This window comes from Delphinapterus leucas, chromosome 10 (genome assembly GCF_059928025.1).
Source record: "Delphinapterus leucas isolate spDelLeu-1000000601 "Yukka" chromosome 10, BTC_Dleu_Yukka2, whole genome shotgun sequence".
Classification (NCBI taxonomy): domain Eukaryota; kingdom Metazoa; phylum Chordata; class Mammalia; order Artiodactyla; family Monodontidae; genus Delphinapterus; species Delphinapterus leucas.
Window position 1 is genome coordinate 93,368,460 of NC_143138.1, and position 19,152 is coordinate 93,387,611.

Below are 19,152 nucleotides of genomic sequence, written 5' to 3' on the forward strand. Positions count from 1 at the left end.
TCAATTTTTAAAAAATGTTGGCAGCTACTTCCCTCAAAGTTTAAAACGTAACACTCAACACCAGTACAGGAATGGCTCAGCAGGATGGCGTCCCCTGGCCGACTGTTCTCAGCCTGTGATACGTGTGTTGTTTCATCAGCAGTTCCTTTTCCCGCCCCTTCCCACAAATGAACCATGAAAAAGCCACAGAGCTGAAAAAGGCGACCCTAAGGGTGACCAAGAACTTTGAACTCCTTACTAAAATAAACAATAAATTCTCTCTTTCATGCTGTTTCTGTTTTAAATAAATTTTAAAAGGAAACCAGCACTGTCTCCTGATTCAGGATCACTGACATGACTTGCAGGTCTTGGCTGTTAACTTTGTGCAGTTCCTGCTTTCCTGCTTGGCTGGACCTTTTTTCCCCCCTCTTGTGTCTGAAAGTCGTCCACATGTTCTAGTGCCGTCATTAAAATGTTGTATTTTGGGCAGCCACTTGCCTTTGGGGGCGGACGGCCAGTCTCCAGTGGGTTTTCATTTTTATTTTTGTCAGCTACTGTGGAGCACCCCAATCAAAGGTCAGATTATTTTAAATTAATGCCATTTAAGGAATTAGTCGTCTAGACCAGTTGACTTCCTTTTGACTAGGATAAGCAACATGCCACCAACTCCCTGAAGGACAATGACATCTAGTGGCTGGTTGCTATGTGTGTCTGTTCGTTCTGAGAGAATAACCGGATTCTAACTCCCCTGGTCGTGATTTCCCAAGACTCTTGGCAGAATGAGGTTCCCCCAATCTGCAAATCACATAATTTGTTCTACAGCCCTCGACTACCGTTTCCTGACAGCATTTTTACCTGTTACCTTGAAACAGCACCTACATTGTTTTGGTTCTGAGAAATGGTCCATTACCTTAAGCCGTAGCTTCTACAAGCTAGGAGGAACCAGAGGAGTGAGGAGTCTTTATTGTCATCTGAAGCCTGGGTCCTGCCTTGCTTGTTTTCAGAAGCCTTAATATTTATGTTAGATACTTCAGAGCTTGTTGACCTTAAATAAGGTTCCGCACTGTTCCAGTGACGTCTCTGTAGTAATTTAATAATGGTTTCTCCGTTTCTGAAATAAAATAACAGGTGACTGTGATGGGGGGTTGACCTTGATGTTGCTTAGGGAGCATCGTAATGTCTGTGGTGTTTCATGGTAGAGATCATAGCATAGAGCGTGATTTCTCCCTTAGAAATTCAGAACTGTCCACAGCCCATTGTGTAAGGGAAAAGAGCAACAGGTACTTAAATTATTGGGGTTTTTAAATATTGAAAAGGTAACACATTTAAGACGGCTTTTTAAAAATCTAGGCTTCTTGCCACAGAGGTACGATGAAGGTGTTTCTGAAGTGAATATTGTAGGAAGAAGTGAGCTCCAAAGTATACATGAGTAAGAAAAGGAAAAAAAAAGAATGATCTCTAAACCTTAATCCTCAAAGATAATCTTAGTGTGTGCCCCAGTCTCCCATCCCCTATTTTATTCCTTTATCTCTATATTTTAAAGTATTAAAGGGGGCATGCCATCTCACTTTCTTCCTTTTTTTTGGCGGTGCCACGCGGCATGTGAGATCTTAGTTCCCTGGCCAGGGATTGAACCCATGCCCCTTGCACTGGAAGCGTGGAGTCTGAACCACTGGGCCGCCAGGGAAGTCCTTCGCTTCTCTTTCTTTCACCTGCTTTTTTTCCCACTTAATATGTCATGAATAAATAGGTAGCTCTGTATTTTTAATGGCTACTTGATTACTCCAGGATATAGCAGTACTGTAATTTTAGACAGCCAATCCCTATGGGGGGAGGAGGTATTCAGGATTCTGACAGTTTTTGCCATTCCCCCCAAAAATAAATGATGGTTATGGCCTTGTGCACATGCCAGATTATCTTAGAGAAACTCCTAGAAATGGGATTGCTAAATCAAAGTTATGCACGTTAACAACTTTTTGGTAGATATTGCTGGATTATTCTTCAGAAAGGTTATACAAATTCAGTGTCTTTTTTTTTTTGCGGTACTCGGGCCTCGCACTGTTGTGGCCTCTCCCGTTGTGGAGCACAAGCTCCGGACACGCAGGCTCAGCGGCCATGGCTCACGGGCCCAGCCGCTCCGCGGCATGTGGGATCTTCCTGGACCGGAGCACGAACCCGTGTCCCCTGCATCGGCAGGCGGACTGTCAACCACTGCGCCACCAGGGAAGCCCCAAATTCACTGTCTTACAGTGTGGGCTCCTCTTTAGAATACACTTGAGGGATTTAATAGACCAGATTTAATTTTTTCAAGGGTGAAAGTAGCCTTGATCAGTGGGCCCAGGTATTGTCTGTACTGTCCTTCCTTTTTTTAAATTTTATTTTTTAAATTAATTTTTATTGGAGTATAGTTGATTTAAAATGTGTTAGTTTTACTTCCTTTTTTATCAGCCTTTTGAACTAAAAATCATGATGAATTTTTTTTTTTCTGAAAGCCCAATTATATGTCAGTTATATCAGTAAAACTGGGGGAAGGGAACAAATTTGGTTTTGTGGAGGAGTTATCTAAAGACTGATTTGTGAACTCAAATGAACATATATATAGTATTTGTACACTTGGTAAAAGGTGAAGTGAGTGGGAGAGTTTTCTCCTTAAACAAAGAGTGCGTATAGGAAAAGTGAATTCTTAGAATGGTCCGTAAGCTTAATGCGTGGAATGTTTGTTTAGTAGTTATATGTAGGCTTGGTCATCATTAAACCTTTTAATGGAGTTTTCAGATGTGATATTTGATATTCTTAGATATTTATTCTCCAGTTGTGTATTTTCTGTTCTAATTTTATCTTTTGTATGTTTGTACACGAATGACCTTTAATCTTTAGAGCTGCTGGTGTTTAATTAGTCTTAACTATGAAATATGTGTCTTCTTGGTGACTAATCTGACATTTCCTTTTAGATATGCCAGTGACCACTGGATTGCCACTTGTGTACTTAGTCTGAGCGTAGGTAGGAACTTAATATTTTAAATGAATATTTCTTAGATTGAAGCCACTGGAAATTCTTGAGAGAGTAAGAGGAATACCCATGAGAATTTTCCCTCTTAAACAGGAGCCCTTATATCATTTAAGTTCAAGAAACACTACTTTATAATTTTCTCAAGGTGAATCCTTTTGGTGTGGTGTTTCGAGCAGAGAAAATTTGTATTTGTTTGTTGGAAAATGTTGTTTTATTTTACTGAATTCCTTGATTCCCCCCACCTTTGACCTTTTTTTGCTTTCTCAGCTTTCCTGTCCTTATTAGCTGAGAACTGCTTAGCAGAAAGAATAAGTGGCTCTCTGCAAAGTATAAACCTGCCTTCCAAGTGGATTCAGTCCAGTGTATTTTTTTTTTTAAACTACCTGGAGAACCTGTGGGTACTGTAGAGCTCTTTGGATAGGGTACAGCTCAGGCATGAAAATAGGGAGAACGGAGGTGGGAGGAGGGGATGGGAAGGTGTTTATGGAGGGGAAGAGAGAGTTGGGGGAGAGCCATGCCTAGGGCGGTTTGGATGCCAAGGATTGCCATGGTGTCTGCGCTGGTATTATTTCTGGATGTGTCTTGAACCCAGTGGATATTACCTTTTTGTAACTGAGAATAGCAGACTGGTAACTAATTCCGAAAGAGAAAGAGGGAAGCCTCTGAATAGACCATTGTTTTAAAGGGTTGAGACACATGCTACAAACTTGCAGTCAGCCACACAAACTTAGGCAAATCCTTACCCTCCTATAAATGTGGTTTCTTTTTAGTTTAGGATTGCTTCCTGCAGCTTATTTTTCTCAAAAGATGTTCCTTCCTAAAAATACCTATACTCCAGGTAAAGGTGGAGCAAATGCTGAATTTGAAGGAAACTGAAAGATTCTTCACCCACCCACCTTAGTTCACCTTTTGAAATTTTCATTAGAACGTTTCTTAGTTACAGAAACTTGTGTATAGCAATGGTTAAAATTTATTGAATGCCTGTTTTGTGTCTGGTACGCATTTTCTGTAATCTCTATGATTAAGGAGAAAAAAGGCTTGTATTGCCCTCATTTTGTGGATGAGAATGCTCAGTGAGGCTTGGTGAGATTAAACGACCTGGCCAAGATGATAAAGCTGGTCTGTGGTGGAACCATGACCAAGTCCAGAAGGGTTGTGTGGAAATGCGGACGTGTTCCCTGGGAAAGAAGCCCATTAACCCACCGGCATCTGGTAGCATCTTGCCTCAAGGCAAGGGGAGACTCTACGAAGAGAACGTTGGAAGCGATTCTGAAGTACATCATTGGTCATCATCATGCTTCTGTCACCCATCAGATTAGATGCCGTATTTCTTCCATTATTTTTCTTTTGTTTTACTTAGTCTGGGTTTGGGAATCAGAGATTGGAACGGCAGTTTAATTGCCTAGGATGAAACTAGTTCCCTTTGAGTGTGGTTATAATATGCTAACAGACCTGCAGAGCTACACAGGTGAACGAAGGAAAAGTGACTGTGCGGGTTGGTGGCCTTGGCAAACTGTTATGGGAACCCTCTATTTGGTTTTACCATGTTCCCTGGCCCGCCAGAGCTGCGCTAGTAATATCTCCAGCCTCATTTGTGAATGTGTAAATCTGGAGTTAACCCAAATGTGGGTTTGAGGATTATCTCTTACTTACTTAATAGATGTGTAATTTTTAAAAAATGAAATTATTAAGCAAAATTCCAAATATACACAGTAGTAGAGAAAACAGTGCTCCTTTTGTACCCACTCAACTAGCTATGCAGTGTCGACCAAACTTTTTCATCTCTCTGAGTCTGTTTCTTCTTTATTAAATTGAGACAATGATCTTCTCCTCAGGGAACTACTGTGAAAATTAAATAAATTATAATTGGTATGTAACAATAATAACTAACACTCCATGAATGCCACAGTGATGAGATACCGTGCTGTGTGATTCCTGTGAGGTGAAGGTACTATTTTTATTTTCATTTTACAAAAGAGGAAACTGAGGCTTGCAAAGATGTTAACTAACACATTCCAGGTCACAAAACCAGTATTTAAATCCTGTTTTATTTTACTCCAAAGCTATAAAGAAGACCTGTACAAATCATAAAAGGGCTATGCAAATTCCCTTCCAACCCTACCCTATTTTCTTTAAAAATACATAAGCTTGTGACTTAATCTCACCCTAACCAGATGTCCATGAATTCCTTAAAAATGGACTACATGTTTGAAAAGCCAAGAAGGCCAGCAAACAAGGCATAGTGGGCTGGTTTCTTGAACCCCTTGCTCATTGCACTTAGCCTCAGAGTGTACTTAGGCATTTGCTTATTTTTGTGGTTCTTGTATGAACTGGCTATATTGCTTTTGCCTTGCGGCAGAGAAATATATAACCCATTGTTTCCTCTTTGTGACCAATCTTCGTCCTCTATGTACAGCATGCCGCAGACTTGGAAAAGAAGCAGAATGAGACAGAAAACAGGAAGTTGCTGGGGACCGTGATCCAGTATGGCAATGTGATCCAGGTGGGTCAAAGCTGCTGTTCTGTCGTGGAGCTGAAGCTTTACAAAGAGTGAATCGAAAAACAAGCACACGAAACCCGGTTTGGACAGATAGGACTCTGTGGACACAGCCAGTTTATTGCAAAAGGTCTAGCATTTCTTGTGATGTGGGCTGGACTCTTGGGCTTTTAGTTGGTTCTCTCTCAGTGCAAGGGTCCACTTCTCTCCCCTGTACTGTTAATTTAAAATCTGTCCACATTTTTTAGATGGGAGGCTCCCTGTCTGAAGAGGAGCCTGGCTGTTGCGCTTTTGCCTAACTTGCATTGCTTGGAAGTTCTTCATATTTGGTAAAAATTGGTTCAAGAGCTGGTCGCCAGAAGTAAGAAGAGCAATTCTGTACCTTCAGGTAGAATATTTGATGATAGGTCTCATGTCTTACCTCACGGGTTGTGAGGTTTACTTGTTTATATCTGGTACCTTCAAATTTGACAGGATAAAACACAACTTAAGAAACAGCTACAACAGGTTTTGCTAAAAAAAAAAAAAAAAAAATCCACCTAGGTCTATCCTTGCAGAAAACTGTGTGAAGAAGTCCAGTGCCAAATGTGGCTTTTTTTAAACCATTTTTAAAAATTGAAGTATAGTTAACTTACAATGTTGTGTTAGTTTCAGGTATATAGCAAAGTGGTTTAGTTATACATATGTGCATATATCTATTCTTTTCCAGATTTTTTGCATTATAGGTTATTACAAGATATTGAATATAGTTCCCTGTGCTGTACCATAGGTCCTTGTTGTTCATCTATTTTATATATAGAATAGTGTGTATACGTTAATCCCAAACTCCTGATTTGTCTCTCTTTACTAATACTAATATTAACTTTACAAATGACAAAGGAGTTCCTTCCCACTTTTTTTCCTGTTAGGTATTGGGCAGAAATTCTTGCCATGCTTCAGCTGGCTCAGTAGCAGAATGGGAATAATAATGGTATGTACGGCCTCGGATGATTGAGAGGTACCTGTCACAGAGTATGCTGTGAATACTTATTACCTAATATTTCTTATTTTCCCAGCCTAGATCTTGAGGATCACCTGTAGGTAATGCCAGGTTATAAGCCAGCTAAGTGCAGCCCTTGGAGAGGTGCATGGAAGACCAGAGGTACTACTCTGATATCAGAGTACCACGGAAGCTTGGGAAGGCATTGCCTTATGTATCATGGCCAGGGGATGTCAGGGACTCACAGATCAGACAAGAAGATTTGTGGGCCTCCTAGGAGTGTTCTAGAAACTGTATCTGTTAACCTGAAAAGGGAGATACTGGCAGTTGGAGGTGGTGTGTCCCATGCTAGTCTTATCATTTCTCCAGGGATTGGACGGTCTTTCATATTCCCCTCCATCTTCTCTTACAGCCTGTTGAGTTGGGAAGCCTTGGTCAGCTCTTCCTGGTCTAGACTTACTATGAGACGTTTCGCATCTAGATCTTCCATCTTTCCAGCCCCTTCATGTAACCGTTACACAAGAATTAAGAATAGAGTGCTTAGAAATTCAAGGTGGAAATCCATAGCAGCCATGTTTTTTCCAAGTGAATTGACGGTCCCCTAATGGGGTCACTTATTAAATTGAACTGTTTCTCTTGTTCAAAAGTGCCGTTCCTTAGCTCCACCTTCATGTCAGGGCATATTCAGACTGCCGTTCTTTAGTCCCTTTACCTGGGGTTAGACCCCTTGCTGCTAACCAATGGCAGAGTGATGTTCCTAGCTGATGGTGCACTTGACCTGAGCGACAACTATCTTGTCCAGGGCTGTGTTGGGGGAAAAAAATGTCTTCTCCTCTTCCTTCTACTTCTGCTCCCTTTGGTCTTCCTTCTTTTCTAATCATTCCCTGCCTTAACCACTTCTGTGGTTCTCTAACTTCACAGGTGGCTCAGTGGTGGGAGGAGTGTTTGATACATATCTTATATGACTGAGAGAGAAATGTAGAGATTCGGAGACGTGCTGACACTCACCTTATTCTCTTGGTGGTTTTCAGCTCTTGCATTTGAAAAGTAATAAATACCTAACAGTGAATAAGAGGCTTCCAGCTCTGCTGGAGAAGAATGCCATGAGAGTAACGTTGGACGAGGCTGGCAACGAAGGGTCCTGGTTTTACATTCAGCCATTCTACAAGCTGCGATCCATCGGAGACAGTGTAAGTGTGCATGCCCAGCCCAGGGCGTGCTCCGTGCCAGGCCTCCAACCATAACTGTACACTAGAGTCAACTAAGAGAAATTTAAAGTTGGAGCCAGAGGCTTATCCCATATGAGGAGAAGGAAATCACTATGGAAACCAGTGTTTGGGAAACAGGGAAGTTTGGAGAGCAATGTGACCTAAATACAGTAGCTCTGTTTTTTTCCTACTGGGCTTCTGAAAAAAATCATATGAGCAGCCCATTACTTGAGTAACTTTACCACAAAAGCAGCTATCATGTATGAGTGTCCTGGGGAGTGTCCCTGTCCTTCTAGATCAGTAGTGGAAAAGAAATGCTTCTGTATTGCGGAAATAAAGTTAGGACAGAAGGATGGAAAGGAAGTAAATAGATCAGGGAAGGAGAGTGGATTTTAGGATTATCCTCAGTTGCTCTTTGTTGATAACTCTGCAGGCTCTTCCATTTCAATGACTGTGGTTGGTCCCGAGCTGGCTCCTCTCCTGAGGGGTCATTAAGTTATAAAGCCCCAGAAATCCTTTCCAGGTGACTTAGAACAGTTCTGATACTTATTAGCTACGTTAGTAAGTCATTATGTGGGCATATACTTAACAGTGACTATGTTTAAATGCTATCAGCTGTATTTCCAACCTCGTTAAGATTCTGAAATAGTTGTTTTCTACCAAAAAGAAATATGTATTTAAATAGTGTGAAATCTTGTCAAAAAGCTTAACTTGCCTTCACCTGAAACTGGGTTTTCCCATTTTTTAATATTTAAGTATACAAGCTTTGGGTCGTTTAAATATGTTTCAGTTTATATGTTTGTGTGCATATTAAAGTCTGTACGATATACGTGAAGCATCTAGTACCTGAGCAGCCCCCTCGCAGCGGGTGTACAGTGCATAGTGATCATCAACTGAGTACAGAAGAATAAGTCCAGTAAAGCTTAGGTTTCACCTAAAGGGTTGGGTTTTTTGACATATTTAACTTGCATATATTTTGAGTTAGAGAAAATTTAGTTGTATGTGTTCCCCAAATGTATCAAACTGAGAATAGGTGTGTTTTACATCTTAGGAAACCATCCTTTCTTTTCTTCTTCCTTCCACTCCCATAATAAAAGACAAGGGTGCTTTGCTCTGAACTTCATTTTTGCAAGTCCTTTGCTTTCCTGTCCTTTAAGCTTACCTGTTTAGCTGTGCCTTAGTTGAGAAAGTAAGATGGACTTGAATACTTGTAGAATAGTGTCTTTCAAAGGACAGGTATTCATCTACTCATGGGCCAAGAGATCAATTTAGTAGCTTGGGACTCTCATTTTAGAAAGTGGAATAGAATAGGCAATATCAAGCTGTGTTAAATATAATGGGGATAAGATTGTTTGGGGGGGGGTGACTTTTTTTTAGATAAATAGACATCTCTATATCTTTCTATATATACATGCATATATGTATATACACATACATACATATACACATATAGCCACATAAGTCTGTATGTATGACTGAGTCGTAATAGAAAACGTATTTCTTAATACGACTTTTCAGAAAAGTATAAAAGCCTTTGCTTTAGAAATACAAACTTATAGCTTTATTCTTTCAAAGATAAAGACTTACTTCAGGCAATAATCTGCTTCTACTCCTAAAATTTAGTTAGAGCTTATTTGTACAAGTGCCTTAACTGAAGCAAACGAAGATACGATTTTTTTCTTCCTGCTCTGGACTGACTTGGAGATCGCCTTTGGATAATCATTGACAATTGTGGGCAAAAATTTACCCTTAGGCTTGTGAACATCACCCCTTCCTGGTCAGGGTCAGGCTTTGGGGTTTTAAAATCTTTTTATAATTTTTTATTTTTTTTGAAATTCCATTCTTTATATATTTAAAAATTTTAATTTTATATTGGAGTATAGTTGATTAACAATGATGTGTTAGTTACAGGTGTATAGCAAAGTGATTTAGTTATACCCATACAAGTATCCATTCTTTTCCAAATTCTTTTCCCGTTTAGGTAATGATAGAATATTGAGCTGAGTTAATTGTGCATTTGTGCTGTATCATTCTACTTGCTGGAAGCTGGGCCGCCTTCTATGCAGGCTCTTACAGCTCCTGCCAGAGCTAGCCACTGGTCAGTCTGCAGTCCTGACCTGTTTTGTGAAATGCTCTATTGGTCCTTTCCTTTCCAGGTGGTCATAGGTGACAAGGTTGTTCTGAACCCCGTGAATGCTGGCCAGCCCTTACATGCCAGCAGTCATCAGCTGGTGGATAACCCAGGCTGCAACGAGGTAAGGGAAATGAAGTTATGGCTTGTGGGCAGGCATATGCTGCAGGAGCAAACCTTCCTGGGGCCAGAGCATGTGCGTGCTCACAGCGACTTGAGTAGTGACTCGGGGCAGTGTACCCATTCTGCAGGGGAACAAACCGAGAGCCAGGCCTGCCGCATGAGGTTATATAAGCCTGTTCATTGGGTGGGGGCTGATGTCACCTGAGGGCTCAGTTTGCTAAGCTTTGTATCCCTGGGGGATTGTTTTCTAATTTCTTTAACGAGAGAAGGGCCCCCTTTACCAAGTGTTTTTGGCCAGAGGGGTACCCTTTTCTAACTGGTCTCCCTAAAGAGTGTGTCTTTTGCTAATTCATAAGAAGGGGACACTGCCGGCCATCGGCAGCCCTGTGAGAGTGACATCTTACTTTTGGCAGTACATCTACTTAACTTAATTGGCAATTTTAGGACACAAGGGCAATAACTTGATGGTGACATAAATGTTTGCCTAATGTTTGTTTGGAGGACACAAGCTCTGGAAACAGATACGGATTCAAATCCTGAATCTGCCCTTCCCTACCTCTGTGACTGTAGGTTCATTATCCAGTCTCCCTGGGCATCAGTTTTCCTACCTCTGAAATGGGCATGATGGTTATTGCTATTTTTTAGGGTGTTGCTGAGGATAAAATATATTAGTGAATGTTAGCCCAGTGCCTGGCATATATTTCGTGTACAAACAATGGCTGTATCATTAACATTTTAGGATGTATACGTTGGACTTTTTTTTTTTTTTTTTTTTTGCCTTTGTAGCTTATCTCATTTTATACATACTTGTTTTCACTGGGCCTTTACGTTCTGGCTATAGTACAAGAGACTTGGGGGAAAAAAAAGAAGAAGAAGAAGATATCATTCCGGGGGGCAGGAAGCTTGGTTCTGTTAGCCGGAGTTGCAGCATACATACTGACTGGTACAAATGAACCATTTATTACCGAAGACTTCTATCAGGCCAATTGAGTTTGCAAGTTCTATGATCTTCATGATGTCAGTCTTTAGGCTTGGAGGGCTGAAGCACAGCCTTGCTTCTTGGGCAGAAATAAGGCATTTGGGCACAGGAAACCACAGTTGTTGAGGGGTATGTGAAATAATAACTAATTTGTTTTCTAGGTCAATTCCGTCAACTGCAATACCAGCTGGAAAATAGTCCTTTTCATGAAATGGAGTGACAACAAAGATGACATATTAAAGGGGGTAAGTTTGATACGTTACAGGCTGGGCAGCACTTGGGTCCTCTTTGGTTCTCTTTTTAAATGCGTTTTCCTTCATTCCTCCGTGTGTTGACTTTTAGGGTGACGTGGTGAGGCTGTTCCACGCCGAGCAGGAGAAGTTTCTCACCTGTGACGAGCACAGGAAGAAGCAGCATGTCTTCCTGAGAACTACCGGCCGGCAGTCAGCCACGTCTGCCACTAGTTCAAAAGCCCTGTGGGAGGTGGAGGTAAGGGATGGGGTGGGGCAAGCAGGGAGAAAGGATTCATGGATTTATAGGAATAAGTCACATCCAGGTACTTAAACCCACCTTGTTCCAAAAACAATGGATGACTTGGGATGACTCAGAGAAACAAACACATCACGCCATATCCGAAGGATGCCAGATGTTCCTGTGGAGGAAAATAATAGCTACCTCGGAAGCCAACTCCCAACTGAAGTTAGAACTTTCTTTCTCTGGATCATCTGATCATCTCTTCCTTCTGTTTTTTTCTTTCCCTTGCTCAGTTATCTATCACAGCAATATGTAATCAAGTGCCTAGCCCATCGCAGTCTGTAGGTGAGTGCACATTGGTGATAGGATGGAAAGATACTGGATGGTGAAGTATCTACTCCCCCAAAGCACAAAGAGGCACATTCCCTGTCCTCTGGATGTGTAGATGAGGGAGGGCAAGGGAGTAAGGAAGACTTCCTGAAGGAGGTAGCATCTGAGCTGGTGCTGACGGGATGACCTATATTTCAGAAGGAAGGGATGAATGGAGTAAGTCACTTCCTATAAGATACTAACGTGGAATTGGAAATGTGAGGCAACCTTGGGTTAGAACTCAGTAACCTCATTTGATGAGGAACAGAGGATAGTCATGCGAAATAAGACAGAAACTGTTTTAGGAGACCAGATCCTGAAGGGCAATATATCCAGGCTGTAGGGACTTGGGACTTAATTCATAAACGAAAAAAGTATTAGAAATGTCAGAACCTTACGGAAGTCACTGTGACTGACTTTAGAACCTTAAAAGCAAGTACCATGTCTTCTTCACTCACAAACTGATTGAAATGAATTAAACATGTCAACCTTTGGGGGAGAGTTTTTGCAGTACGGACTAACTTAACCCAGAAGTCCACTGTAGAACATCTTCTATATCTTATCATCTGAGAAGCAACAGCTGTCTAATTTTTACTCCCCCGCAAAACTGTTCCCTGCCAATTTTCCCTCTGAATACTCTAGGGAAACACTGAACATCTTCCTTTTTTATTTTCTTGAGGATTTTAGAAACATAAGTGTCCCTTCCAAATAAAAGAAGGAAGGCAACACCATGTGTTTTATATTTTTGGTCATGATTTAGGGTTTTCGTTATACGTCTTCACCTCATTGCCAATCAGTTTTACATATCGTCATAACTTTTTACACGTGATGTTAGAACCTTATGATAGTATACAGTTGAATCTTGAACAACATGGGTGTTAGGGGTACTGACCCTCCACATGGTTAAAAATCCACGTATAACTAATAGTTAGCCCTCGGTGTTCGTGGTTCCTCTGTATTCGTGGATTCATCCAACCATGTAGCACTGTAGTATTTAATATTGAAAAAAATCCACATGTAAGTGGACCCTTACAGTTCAAAGTCGTGTTATTCAAGGGTCAGCTGCACTTCTGTTTCTCCCTTCCTGTCCTTTGTGGTGATGTTCTCTTGCATTTTATTCTATATATGCTATAAACTCCATAGTGCATTTTTATTTTTTTTTTTGCCTTGTTTAAGGAGTCACTTGCATTTTAAAAACATGGAAAAACAAGAGGACAGGAGTCTTTTACCCACATAGTCATCATCTCCAGCTCTTCATTTTTTGGTGTAGATTTGAGTTTTCATCTGGAATCATTTTCCTTCAGCCTAAAAAACTCCCTTATCATTTCTGTAGTGCAGGTCTGCCACTGGCCAATTCTCTCAGCTCTCATTTGAAGACAAGAAAACAACTTTATATTTGTCCGTGAATATCTTTATTTCACCTTCATTTAAAAAGATCAGCTTATTTTTCGTTTTTGAAAATAACAGCCTCATTGAGATACAGTTCATATGTCACACAATTCAGAAATGTACAGTGTGTAGTTCTCAGTGGTTTTTAGTTGACGCAAAAGAATCCCTGAGCCATAGCAGTCACAGCTCATTTCTCTTCAGATTTGCCCCTCCCCACCTCTGGTAACTGGTCCACTTTCTATCTCTATAGATTTGCCCAGGTTGAACATTTCATATAAATGGTATCCTACAATATGTGGTCCTTTGTACCTGACTTCTCTTACCTAGCATAAAGTTTTCAAAGTTTATCCATGTTGCCATGCGTATCTGTATTTCATTTCTTTTTATTGTCAAATAATATTCCACTGTATGGATATACCATATTTTATTTACTATTCATGGGCATTTGGATTGTTTCTGCTTTTCGGCTGTTGTGAATAATGCTGCTGTGAACATTCATGCACAAGTTTCTGTGAGGAGTTTCAGTTCCCTCAGGAGTGGAATTGTGGGTCATATGGTTACTTTGTTTAACCTTTTGAGGAAATGCCACACTGTCTTGAAGGCACTATTGTATGTCCCCACCTGCAGTGTATTAAAGGTTCTCATTTCCCCATATGGCCTTCATTCATGAAGGATATTTTTGTTGAGTGTAGAATTTTACATAGACAGTTATTTCTTTTTGTACTTGAAGGCGTTCATCCATTGTTGTCTTGCACGCATTACTTTCTGATGTGAATTCAGTGGTTTTCTTTTCTTTTGTTCCCTGCATATAGTGTCTCTTTTTTTCCCTAGCTACTGTAAAATTTTTTCTTTTTATTTCTGGTTTACGTTAACCTAATTATGATGTGTCTTGATGCATGTGTGAGTGTGTGTATGTGTAGTTATCCTACTTTGAAACCACTGAGTTTCTCAAAATGTGTGGGTACGTATCAAAATGGGAGAATTTGGCGGTCACTGTTACATACTTCTCTAGCCTCCACCAACCACATGGACATACTGGGTCGTTCGATATTGTCTGACAGGCTGCATTTTCCTGATTCTTGCCTGTCCGCTGCTTTATGACAATATGGTCAATGTTGTGACGCTCCTTTGTTGACTCTCTGGATCTGCTGCCTTCCTTTAAAGAGTATTGAATTTTGTTTTGCCAGACAAAGAAAGTTACTTGTAGATCACTTTGATCCTTTGGAGGTTTGTTTTAAAGCGTCATTAGGTCAAGTGTACCGTAGCATTTTTTTAGGGTTAGACTAGCCCTGCTACTAAGGTATGCCTTCTGATGCCTTTTGACATCGATACTGAATGCCCCAGGTGTTCAACCGGCCTCTCCTCTGGCTTGTTAGAATCAGAACACCTTCTAGTCCTGTGCGAACTCCTGGATTGTCGAGCTTACGACTACCCTCTCGTTTTTTATTTGGCCTTGTGGGGTCTCGCCTTACACATATGCAGCTTGGGTATTTAGCCAAAGACTAAAGGAGGCCCCTGTGCAGATTTCTGGAAATTGTTTTCTGGGGAGCTCTGTATTCTGCCCTGACAAATTCCAGTCACCCCAGCCTCCTTAAGTTCTGACATATCTCCTCACCTCAGTGAGACTGATCTCCTCTGCTTGAATACTTCTTCTCGATGCCACTGTCCAGAGGGCGGACCTCCCAGCGGAAAGCTGGAGCAGTCGTGGAGATCACCTTATTTCCCTGTCCTCAGAGATCACAGTTGTGCGCTCCCTGTCATCCAACATCTGAGCCCAGTTGTTTTGTATATCTTACTCAGTTTTCTCGTTGTCTATGGCATGTTCATGACATGTGTGAGGTGTCTATTTATGGCAGCAACTCCCAGTGCCAGTTATTCCATCTTGAGCAGAAGCTACGGTTACATTTATTTGTAGGCTGAATTGGCCCAGGCACTGTGAGTGTCCAGTTTCAAAGCACAGGCGTGTGGATGTATTATAGTGCATGAGTGCATGGATAAATTGCTACAGTTTTCCATGAGATTCTTTTTTTTTTTCTGCTTGTTTCGCCTTTTGTGGATGAAGTCCAGGATCTAACTTCTTCCTTGTGATTAAGGCAAATAATCCGAAAACCACTGAACTTTGTCTTACAACCGTTTCGTGTTAATTAGGGGACTCTTTTTCCTTCGGAGAAACATTGCTTAACAATACATATGATACTTGTTACGCGTTTGTTGGAAGATAATGATTTTTTTCAGCTTAAATACGGCTCCTGCACTATGACTTCTGGGTGGTGTCTCAGATTCATTGCCGCCCTCATTTGGATTGACATTTCTTCCACTCCTGTTGCAGGTGGTCCAGCATGACCCGTGTCGGGGTGGAGCAGGATATTGGAACAGCCTCTTCCGTTTCAAGCATCTTGCTACAGGGCATTACTTAGCAGCAGAGGTAAGTGGCAGCCCCATAGTTTTTCTCCTTCAGGGATGATGTACTGCTCTTTCCTCACTTACCTATATCCATTAAGTAGTTAGGGGCTGAGGGTAATGCTCAGTTACCTAGCTTTTCCTTCTGCTTTTCTGTTTCCTTCCACCTCATTTCCCTGCTTATAGACAAGAAGAGGCAAAAATCGTGAACACATTTTAGTATTTGACAGGGATTCTGATCAAGCTGTGGGGAGAAGGTCAGTTAGAAAATAATGCTGTGGTGGGAATGTAATGTCCATCCTGGTGACTTTATTTAATAATACTGTGCTGTATACATTTGACTCTGAACGACGTGGGTTTGAACTCTGAACGGGTCCAGTTACCTGTGGATAGTTTTCAGTAGTAAACACTGCAGTGCTGCACGGTCTGTGGCTGGTTGAATCCGAGAATGCAGAAGAACTGCAGATGGGGAGCCGCAGGTTTGGAGGGCTAGCTATAAATTATACGCGTGTTAACTCCCGCATCGTTCAAGGGTCAGCTGTATCTGACAGTGGCTAAGAGAATCGATCTTAAAAAACATAATGCTAATCAGGGTTTTAGGATGATCTTTCCATTTTGCTCTTGTTTACTACTCTCACCGCATCTTATTTACCAACCCTGATCCTAACACGAATGACCAAGACCTGGCCGCAGTGAAACATGGTATGTAAAGCTGGAAGCATTAAAACCCGTAAAGAATTACGTAATTTTATACAGCCTGGTTACTCAGAGCTTTAGTGGAATAGACAGGGTCTTTTACTTACAGGAATGTAAAAAATCAAGGCAATGTATTTTAAATGACCGTGAAGGGTTTTTGAGGAAAGGCAAGACTCAACACTGAAGGATGGGAGGAATTTCCCTTTTAGTTTTTGTATTAAATTAAGGAGCCGTGTTACTGTGTGACAGATGTTAAGTTTTACTCTGATCTGCTGGAAGATGTACGATGCATATTCATACCAGATTCTAGCCGTACATCAAGGGACACCTCCTGTCATCTGGTACCACTGGTGAGACTGCTCAGAGATTTTCAAGGTGATGCCTGGGTGTCAGTGTTGCTTCTGCAGCTGACCCCAAGGAAGGCTGAATCTAAATGTTCCAACCCCCCTGGGATGCCTGACACTTGTATGAACTGATGGTTTTGAAATATTGAAGAGCCGAAGATTAAGACTAAGTTGAAATTTAAAATGGAGCCATAGGAAATGATGGACCCAGCCCACCAGCTGTGAGAAACGTTGATTACATGGTTTGCCAAAGATCAATCGTGGTTGCATCATCTGTTATGTCCTGGGGCGGATGCAGTTCTTGCTGGAAGCCAGACATTTTTTTTTTTTTTCTAACTAGAAATAAGCAGGATTATCAATCACTGGGTACTGATCTTTTATTTACTTCAGGCTTTTAACTGTTGCTTTGCTAGTGGATTCTTTGTGTTCCTCTGTCTACATTTGAGAGCCATCTATCGGTGACTGGTAGATTGTTCCATGTGTGTTGTACTCGTGTGACGTGTGTTGTGATTGTGGCATGCTGGTTTCGTGAACAGAGGGAAGGGAGAAGTTCTTAGCTGTCCAAAGATATTCGCAGGCCTTGAAGTCTCCTGCTAGCGGGGCCAAGTCCTTGAGAAAGCAATGGATGTTTTAATTTCCTAATGATTCTTTTTCATCAGGTAGACCCTGACTTTGAGGAAGAATGCCTGGAGTTTCAGCCCTCAGTAAGTATGGACAAGAGCCTTCTTGTCTTTGTCTGGTAGGGTGAGGACATGTGATCTGGAACCCCATGTAAGAAACTGCCCCTGTGGTCACTGAGTGCTGGGGAAGGGGAGAGCTTACGCTGCCTTAACAGAGGATCTTGTTCTGTGCTTCCCTTGAGGGCAGTCATATCCCCTTGTGTCTTGGTTGGTCCAAGAGACTGTTGGTCATGATGCTCTTTCTGTGTGCTTAGTCAAGGGGTCTCCATCTCTAAGTTGCAGAAGTTCACGGTATCTCTTGGAATACTGCTAGGTTGGAGACGGTGATGGTTCCTGTAGAAGCCAGCCTTTTACATGCCAATGTCTCATTGCTGTTGACCTGAATCTATGACTCACTCGGATGTCTTCAAGGAATGAGTGTATAAGGTGGACACTGTCATTTAGAGTGTGGAGGTAGCACATGAGGCATGACCGCTGATTAGACACTCAGTTGTCTAACCATCTGTCCTTTCTGCAAAGTCAGAAATAGACTTTATTGTGTGGTTTGGAATTTTAATGCCAGCTGGATCCTTCTTTGGAAGCCATATTGCCAATTAATGCTGATAGGGAGGCACTTGGGTTGGGGGTTCAGGTGTCCACAGTTACGGGTTGAAGAGGGAAGTGGTTGTGTTACAGGGAAATGATGGGTGTAAGTCATGCAGTTCTCTTGTGGAGTGCTTCATTCTGGTCTAGGATTAACAAAGACCCAAACGGTTGCTGCTCTGTTTGACGTTGTGTGTCCATGTGAACATCTTGATGGTGAGTATGCTAGGTGGTATTGAGGGTGTTGTTTTTCGTAAAATTTTGAAAAAATTGGACATTAACATAGGTACATTAATGAAGGGAGTTGGGGTGGCGATAATACAGAATGTAATTGTCAACGAAAGTGCTGTGAATTCTGCAGCAGCCATGAACCTTCTAATTAGGTTTGGGCAGAATGTTAGCTTCGGAAGAAACGCAGAGTTCTAGCTGAGGGTGTCCCACCGTTAGTTGCTGGACTTGCTGGGGGACTAAGGCTCCCCTCAGAGATGACTTTGAAGGAGAACCATGGCTTCTTTCAGGGAGAGCTGATGTCCGAGTGAACCTTGAACTCTGTGTGGAACGGGACTGCTCTCCTGGCCTGTTCACGTGCGAGGGAAAGACGGGCACGTGCAGTGCAGGGGGAAGGACACAGTGATCAAAAGTAGGGCGAGAGAGAGACAGACTTGGGTTTGAATAGCGGACCCACGGCTTATGAGCTGTGTGACTCTGGACACGTTACTTGCCCTCTCTGAGACTGAATTCCCTCATCTGTAGCTGTGGACAATGGGCTGGTTGTAAGGATGAAGTGAGATGTTGTGCAAATGAAGTGCCTAGCCCATAGTAAACGCTTAATAAATGGCATTGTTGTAAGTTGCAAAGGATGATTACCATTTTCAGTGCCTTTCCATCCACAGTTCCTCTGGGCTGCACAGCAGTTGCACGAAGGGATTGGGACAGGCCCCTCCATCTTTGTTTGACGGGTGAAGAAGCAGAGCGTGGTACTCACTGGCCACAGGCCTCGGGGTCGCTGGGAGTGCAGCCATCTTTCTACTCTGTCGTGCTTCTGCGTGCCAGGGCAGTGCCATGTGCCAGTGGGTCTGGCTGCAGATCTGGGCCCCGTTGCTCTGGATACTCGGGGTGTTGCTTGGGTGGCGGTCCTCGCGTGGAGGAGGGGTGTGTGTGGTGGGGGGGCTCACCCCGCACCCACAAGGCCAGCAGCGCAGCTCCTGCCTCTGGGAGGAAGGTGTCAGCGTTGGGAGGGTCCTGCACCCTTTATGGCCTTCTCGGTTGGGAGACTCGGGAGTGTGGGAGAGGAAGCCTCTCTTTCTGCTCT

The 19,152-nt window shown here is 42.1% G+C and overlaps 1 protein-coding gene across 1 annotated transcript in view; it reads left to right on the forward strand.

The window, feature by feature from the left end:
- The window catches only part of ITPR1 (inositol 1,4,5-trisphosphate receptor type 1), a 320,331-nt gene that overhangs the window by 120,200 nt on the left and 180,979 nt on the right, over positions 1-19,152 (forward strand). Inside the window, exons 6-12 of the mRNA XM_089919578.1 lie at positions 5,406-5,492; positions 7,497-7,655; positions 9,830-9,928; positions 11,068-11,151; positions 11,249-11,395; positions 15,468-15,563; positions 17,238-17,282. Of these exons, the coding sequence (XP_089775704.1) occupies positions 5,406-5,492; positions 7,497-7,655; positions 9,830-9,928; positions 11,068-11,151; positions 11,249-11,395; positions 15,468-15,563; positions 17,238-17,282 (717 nt within the window). The remainder of the gene's footprint in view (positions 1-5,405; positions 5,493-7,496; positions 7,656-9,829; positions 9,929-11,067; positions 11,152-11,248; positions 11,396-15,467; positions 15,564-17,237; positions 17,283-19,152) is intronic.